The 8,112-nt window shown below is 49.2% G+C and overlaps 1 protein-coding gene across 1 annotated transcript in view; it reads right to left on the minus strand.

Annotated features, from left to right (window-relative positions):
- LOC104991637 (testis-specific serine/threonine-protein kinase 5-like) overlaps positions 1–972 on the minus strand; it is a 2,719-nt gene extending 1,747 nt beyond the window's left edge. The window contains exons 1-3 of the mRNA XM_010844200.1: positions 769–972; positions 303–410; positions 2–150 (exon numbers count right to left, since the gene is read on the minus strand). Coding sequence (XP_010842502.1) covers positions 2–150; positions 303–410; positions 769–972 — 461 coding nt within the window. The remainder of the gene's footprint in view (position 1; positions 151–302; positions 411–768) is intronic.
- Positions 973–8,112: the final 7,140 nt, after the last annotated feature.

Consider the following 8,112-nt stretch of genomic DNA (forward strand, 5'->3'; position numbering starts at 1 on the left):
CAACAGCCTGCGGGCCTCCTCCTCCTCCAGTCCCGGGCAGCGGCGATGAGCAGAAGTGGCGTTGATGTGCTCCAGCAGGTCACCACGGGCCGCCAGCTCCAGTACCAAGTAGGTGCGCCGGCTGTTCGCGAAGGTCTCATACAGCTGCACCTGCCGGGCCACCCCCCCACTGTCACCCCCAACCAGGGCCCTCGGGTGCACAGGGCTGGGGTCTCGGAATGGGGCCAGCCCGAGTATAAGGATCTCAGGAGGTGAAGGGGCGGGCCTGGGGTAGGTAGTAAGGGCCTGGGGTCTCTGCCCACCACGTTCAGATGCTTGTATGTAGCATTGAGTGATGAAATCTCACGGGGCAGGAACTTGCGGGAGAACTCTGCAGGGGCCTCCGCAGTGGAGACGATCTTGATAGCCACCTGCAGGTGTGGAGGGTGGCCACTGTGCAAAGGCCACAACCCCCCTGGGGACAGGATGTGGTAGAACAGGCCCCATGGCCTTTGTGCATGTGGCCGAAGTTGACTAGGGCAAGGTTCGGTGAGCAGCAGCCTTGGGAGGCAGCACTGACCTTCCCCCTCATCCTGTCCTGGTTACTTATGTGTTCAATGGGTCCAGGAACTGGGAGGGATCAGACTGCCAGAGCCTGGGCCTTCTAGAAGATGTGGGACTAGGAGGAAGCCAGAGCACCTGGGAGGTGCCTGAGTGGAGTTAGGACAGGGGCCACTGGGGCTGACTATGGAACCCCCACCCCGTGGGGAGGAGGCGAGCCTGCCTCACCATGGTGTGGCGCTTGCCCCGCAGGTCAGAGGCCAGCTTAGAGTTGTGCCGCATGCGCTCCTGCGTGGCGTAGGCCAGGTAGACTTTGGAGAAGGCCCCAGAACCAATCTTCTTGGAGGACAGCAGGTAGCCATTGTCCCTGCATTCATGCACCTGCTCCAGAAAGGCTCTCTGGTCCAGCTTCTGCCTGCCGGCAGCCTTCATAAAAATCAGGGCTCTGTGGGAGAGCTGGGGCTACCCAGCACCCCGCAGGGCCGTGGGGAGGGGCTCTGGGAGGTTCAGCTGAGGCTTGACTTGTGTTAGAGGGATGGGGTGATGGGTTGTAGACGGATGGAGCAATGCACTGTGGAGTGATGGGGTGATGTACTGCAGGAGGCCAGCTGGGGCCTGCAGGCCCTCAAGGCTGCAGCCAAGTTTCTGAAGCCTCTCTGGGACAGGAGCAGAGATGGGGAGGGAGGCTAACGCAGCCACACAACCATGGACTGGCATGGGGTTAGACAGGCTCTGGCAAAGCAGGAGCAGATTCTAGAATGGAAGGTTCTAGAGCTGTGCTTGCATTGTGCCCTCAAAGGGGTATCCTTCTATTCCCCAGGCATTGCTTGCCCTGAGAACATCTTGTTGGAACCAGCCCTGCCCTGTGTGAGGCCCACTCCACGGGGTGAGAACCCCAAGGGCCACAGACAGCCCTTTTATGGTTTTGGCTGTGCGGCGCAGCATGGGGGATCCTAGTTCTCCAACCAGGAACTGAACTCGGACCCAGCAGTGAAAGGACGAGTCCTAACCACTGGACCGCCCACCTCAAGGAGGTGAGCCAGCATGCACCTCCCTTTTCCCGGCCCCTGCAGTGTTCTGTGAGCGCTGTTACTCGGGGTGGAGCTGTGTTGCCTGCGGGCGCTGTTTGAAGCTGCAACCACTACCTCCCACAATCCTGCTTCTGTGCACACCAAAGTGCCTGTCCCATGGTAGGCAGTCCACACCCAGGATTTCAAATGTGAACATCACCAAGTGATGCCCCCTTTACAGACGAAACAAGTAAGGGCCAAGTTCATGGTCTCTCTTCTGTGAGCTGGACAGCATAGTGTCTGCGGACCAGATTTGTCCCCACAGGATCCGTGGTGCCTGCAGCACTCCCTCTGCATGGAAGTGAGCTATGGATACATTTTCTCCTCCCTGTTGGACTGTAGGCCGCTGGAGGGCAAGGCTTGTATCTGATATCCCCTGGCTCACCCACAACCCTTGTCTGGCAAATTGCCTGGAGGATAGAAAATATGGACAGTTTAGCTGGTTTGTTGCTCCATGCGGGTTAGGAAGAGAGAAACTGGGTATTTCAAGGGGAGGGGATTTAACTCATGATGGTTACGAAAGTGTTACATGGGCTGGAGATGGGGGGAGCCTACACCGCCTCCCTGGCTCCCCCTCATTCCAGAACACAGCTGGAAGCCAGTGACTGTTGCTCAGATAGGTGACAGGCAGGGTTCAGAGTGCTCACCAGCTCTGCTCACCCTCCTCTTTCTCTGCACCCCAGGTCATCCATCTATTTCAGAGCATTGCTGAGTACCTCCCTGTGCTGGGCTTGGTGCCAAGCCCTTGGGAGCCAGTCACAGGCACGGGCCTTTCTCACAGAGCTTACTGTTACAGAAGAGAGACTGCCCTTAATACTCTGTTTTGAGGCGGGGGGCCTCGCGGCATGCAGGGTGTTAGTTCTCCAACCAGGGATCAAATTCACGCCCCCTGCAGTGGAAACAGAGTCTTAATCACTGGACGCCCAGGGAAGTCCCTGGCCTTAATAATTTAATAAAAATTGAATGATGCTGTTATCTGTGCCAGGGCAGCATGTGTGCATGCTTAGGAGTGAAAAAATTCAGCTGAGCCTGGGGAAGGTAGGACCAGTGGCGTGTCCTGAACCCTGGCCATGGGGACAGCGACGGGAGAGTGAGCCATCCAGGTATGAGCCTCCCTTGGATAACCCTCCCTTCCTGCCTATGCAGTACCTGGGGGGTGGGAGCTCTTTCTTGGGGGCCAGGCCCCATCTGTGGAGCAGAACGCTGTATCAGCCGTCTACAAGAGTTCTGTCCCGCTCTCTGCACTCTATCCCTAGGACAGAAGGCTGCAGCCCTTCTCTCTGTGAAAAAAGAACCCCCCCATCCCTGCCGTACTGTCCAATGACCAACCTGCCCCCATGTTTAAACTGAGGCCACTTTGCCTCCTCGCACCCCTGCCCACAGATCCCTGTGGACCCAGTGAGACGCAGACAAGTTGTTAATGCCGAGGATGTACTGTTGCTGACTGGCCCTTTCTTCTCCAATTGCTTTTCCTTTCCTGAGCTTCTGGAACACCACTTGCTCCTTTCATTTTGGTCTGTGGGCACACCCAGGTGATTTCAGCCTCCGGGGCTCTGCGGGGGCCAGTGTGTCTGTCCAGAACCTGGGCTCCTCTCCTGGCTTCTCTCTTTCTCAGCCCCCAGCTGCAGTTCTTCACAGCACTTTGTGCAACTTACGAATCATTGACTTGCTTGTTGTCTGCCTCCCTCTCCAGATCCCAAGGTCCCAAATGCATATACTTGCTTTTTGTTTTTTTAATCTTTTATTAAAGACTAATAAAATATTTTTTATTTTTTTTAATGTTTTGCTTTTTATTGAAGTATAGTTGATTTACAATGTTGTATTAGTTTCTGGTGTATAGCACTGTGATTAGTTATGCATGTGTATTTATATTCTTTTCCATTACAGTTTATTACACGATATTGAATAGAGCTTCCTGTGCTATGCAGTAGCGTCTTGCTGCTCGCCCACTCTGTGCGCACTCATTTGCATCTGTTAAGCCGCAACGCACAGCAGCCCCCGCCTTTGGCAGGCTCATGTCTGTTCTCCATATGAGTTTGTTTCTCTTTCATAAATAAGTTCATTTCTGTCATATCTTAGGTTCCACATATGGTGATATCATATGGTATTTATGACTTACTTTCTGACTCTCTTTCTGACTTGCTTCACTTAGTATAGTAATCTCTAGGTCCATCCAAGTTACTGCAAATGACGTAATTTCATTTTATTGCTCAGTAGTATTCCATTGTACATATGTACCACATCTTTGGGCTTCCCTGGTGGCTCAGAGGTTAAAATGTCTGCCTGCAATGCGGGAGACCCGGGTTCGATCCCTGAGTCGGGAAGATCCCCTGGAGAAGGAAATGGCAACCCACTCCAGTATTCTTGCCTGGAAAATCCCATGGATGCAGGAGCCTGGTGGCCTACAGTCCATGGGGTCACAAAGAGTCGGACACAACTGAGCGACTTCACTTTCACCACATCTTTATCCAGTCATCTGTCAATGGATATTTATGCTGTTTCCATGTATTGGCTGTTGTAAATAGTCCTGGGGTACATGTATCTCTTCAAATTATAGTTTTCTCCAGATGTATACCCTAGAATGGGATTGCTGGATCATACAACAACTCTAGTTTTTTGAGGAACCCCCTTACTGTTTTCCATACTGGCTGCACCAATTTGCATTCCCACTAACAGTGGAGGAGAGTTCCCTTTTCTCCACACCCTCTCCAGCATTTGTTATTTGTAGATGTTTTTTTTTTTTTTTAATTTATTCATTTGGCTGAGTTGGGTCTTGGTTGCAGCATGTGGGATCTTCATTGTGGGCTCTGTAGCTCTGCAGCATGTGGGATCTTAGTTCCCCAACCAGGGACTGAACCTGTGTTTCTTGCATTGCAAGACAGGTCCTTAACCACCTGACCACCAGGGAAATCCCTAGAGTTTTTAATGATGCCTATCCTGAGTGCTGTGGTACCTTACTAAACTTTTGATTTGCATTTCTCTAATAATTAGTGATGTTGAGCATCTTTTCATGTGCCTATTGGCTATCTGTATATCTTCTTTGGAGAAATGTCTGTTTAGGTCTTCTGCCCATGTTTTTCCCCCAGACTTTAAACTTTTTATTTTGTATTGGTGTATAGCCAATTAATGTTGTGATAGTTTCAGGTATATTCTGCATATAAGTTAAGTAAGCAGAGTGACAACATACGGTCTTGATGTACTCCTTTTCCGATTTGGAACCAGTCTGTTGTTCCAAGTCCAATTCTAATTGTTGCTTCTTGACCTGCATACAGATTTCTCAGGAGGCAGATCAGGTGGTCTGGTAGTCCCATCTCTTTCAGAATTTTTCCACAGTTTGTTGTGATCCACATAGTCAAAGGCTTTGGCATAGTCAATAAAGCAGAAGTAGATGTATTTCTGGAACTGTTTTTCGATGATCCTACGGATTTTCGCAATTTGATCTCTGGTTCCTCTGCCTCTTCTAAATCCAGCTTGAACATCTGGAAGTTTACAGTTCACATAGTGTTGAAGTCTAGCTTGGAGAATTCTGAGCATTACTTTGCTAGCGTGTGAGATGAGTGCAATTGTGCGGTAGCTTGAACGTTCTTTGGCATTGTCTTTCTTTGGGATTGGAATGAAAACTGACCTTTTCCAATCCTGTGGCCACTGCTGTGCTTTCCAAATTTGCTGGCATATTGAGTGCAGCACTTTCACCGCATTATCTTTTAGGATTTGAAATAGCTCCACTGAAATTCCATCACCTCCACTAGCTTTGTTCGTAGTGATGCTTCTTAAGGCCCACTTGACTTCACTTTCCAGGATGTCTGGCTCTAGGTGAGTGATCACATCATCGTGGTTATCCAGGTCATGAAGATCTTTGTTGTATAGTTCTTCTGTGTATTCTTGCCACCTCTTCTTAATATCATGTGAAATGCCGGGCTGGATTAAGCACAAGCTGGAATCAAGATTGCTGGGAGAAATATCAATAACCTCAGATATGTAGATGACATCACCCTTATGGCAGAAAGCGACGAACTAAAGAGTCTCTTGATGAAAGTGAAAGAGGAGAGTGAAAAAGTTGCCTTAAAACTTAACATTCAGAAAACTAAGATCTTGGCATCTGGTCCCATCACTTCATGGCAAATAGATGGGGAAACAATGGAAACAGTGAGAGACTTTCATTTTTTTTGGCTCCAAAATCACTGCAGATGGTGACTGCAGCCATGAAATTAAAAGACGCTTGCTCCTTGGAAGAAATGCTATGACCTAGACAGCATATTAAAAAGCAGAGACATTACTTTGCCAACAAAGGCCCGTCTAGTCAAAGCTATGGTTTTTCCAGTAATCATGTATGGATGTGAGAGTTGGACTAGAAAGAAAGCTGAGCGCCGAAGAATTGATGCTTCTGAACTGTGGTGTTGGAGAAGACTCTTGAGAGTCGCTTGGACTGCAAGCAAATCCAACCAGTCCATCGTAAAAGAAGTCAGTCCTGAATACTCATTGGAAGGACTGATGCTGAAGCTGAAACCCCAATACTTGGGCCACCTGATGAAGAACTCATTGGAAAAGACCCTGATGCTGGGAAAGATCAAAGGCAGGAGGAGAAGGGGGTGACAGAGGATGAGATGGTTGTATGGCATCACCGACTCAATGGACATGAATTTGAGCAAGTTCCAGGAGTTGGTGATGGACAAGGAAGCCTGGTGTGCTGCAGTCCATGGGGTCTCAAAGAGTTAGACATGACTGAGCAACTTAACTGAGTTTCAGGTGACCAGAGAAGAGACTCAGCCATACACATACATTGTCCCCCAAACCCACCTCCCATGCATGTTGACATAAAATATTGAGCAAAGTTCCATGTGCTCTGCAATAGGTTCTTGTTGGTTATCCATTTTAAATAGAGCAGTGTATACATGACCTTCCCAAAGTCCCTAACTCTCCCTTCCCCACTGGCAACCATAAGTTCATTTTCTAAGTCTGTGAGTCTCTTTCTGTTTTGTAAGTTTATTTGTATCATTTCTTCTTAGATTCCACATATAAGGGATGTCATACAATATTTCTCCTTCTTTGTCTGACTTACTTCACTCAGTATGACACTCTCTATATCCATTCATGTTGCTGCAAATGGCATTATTTCCTTCTTTTTAATGGTTGAGTAATATTCCACTGTATATATGTACCATATCTTCTTTTTCCATTCCCTTTTGATGGATATTGAGGTTGCGTCCATGTCTTGGTTATTGTAAACAGTGCTGCAATAAACACGTATCCTTTTAGATCATGTTTTTCTCTGGATATACGCTCCGGAGTGGGATTGCAGGGTCTGAGCGACTTCACTTTCACTTTTTACTCATGCATTGGAGAAGGAAATGGCAACCCACTCCAGTGTTCTTGCCTGGAGAATCCCAGGGACGGGGCAGCCTGGTGGGCTGCCGTCTATGGGGTCACACAGAATCGGACACGACTAAAGTGACTTAGCAGCAGCATGGTAGCTCTAGTTTTAGTTTTTAAAGGAACCTCCATACTGTTCTCCATAGTGCCTTTGCCCATTTATATACATATGTGTATATATATATATATACATTGTATATATTGTATATATGTGTGTGTGTATAGATATATGTATATATACACATTGAGTTCTACGGCCTGTTTGTATATTTTGGAAATAAAAGTCTTGTTGGTCACATCATTTGCAAGTATTTTCTCCCATTCTTTAGGTTGTCACTTTGTTTTGTTTATGGTTTCCTTTGCTGTGCAAAACCTTGTGAGTTTAAGTCCCATTTATCTAGTTTTGGTTTTACTTCCACTGCCTCAGAAGAGTGATCTAAGAGAACATTGGTACCATTTATGTCAGAGAACCTTTTCCCTGTGTTCTGCTCTAGTTTTATCGGTGCCTTCACATTTTGATTCCCAGGGACTATTGGCAGACTAGATATGTGCCTCGTGTGTTCAGGTGTGTACCTGTGTGTAGAGGGGCCTGTGGCCCTGGGCTCTTTGGGGTTATTTGTTGGGTGTTCGTGTGTGAGAGATATAGGGCATGACAGTTCCTGCCTGTGTCCAGGTCTAGCCCACCTGGCGTGTGTTCCTGGACAGGTATGTGTTTGCAAAGGGACTGGGTTTGGGTACATCGGTGCCCCAGGTATCTCAGGGTATGTGGGTCTGTGTCTGTGTGACAAGATCACCGTGGTGTGTCGGGAGGGGTCACAGAGCAGAGTGGCAAGCAGGCCCGGTCCCTCACCTACGCAGTAACCTGCCACACCCCTTGAGGCCCACAGGGCGGCCAGACTGGAGCCCAACCGTCAGATGTGGCGGTCACAAGCCGGCTGGGGGCGGGGCCGAGAGAGAGAGAGAGGAGAGACACGATCTCTCAACCAATGAGCGCAGAGATCGTGTGGGGGCGGGGCCAAGTTACCGCGCGGTGGGAGGCAGTTGGCAGGGGGCGGGCTCGTCGCGTGGCCCCGCCCACTCCGGTCCACGGCTGCAGCGAGGGCGGCTTCCGGGGCCGCGGCGGCGGCGCCGC

Source organism: Bison bison, unplaced genomic scaffold (genome assembly GCF_000754665.1).
Source record: "Bison bison bison isolate TAMUID 2011002044 unplaced genomic scaffold, Bison_UMD1.0 scf7180017847889, whole genome shotgun sequence".
In the NCBI taxonomy this organism is placed as follows: domain Eukaryota; kingdom Metazoa; phylum Chordata; class Mammalia; order Artiodactyla; family Bovidae; genus Bison; species Bison bison.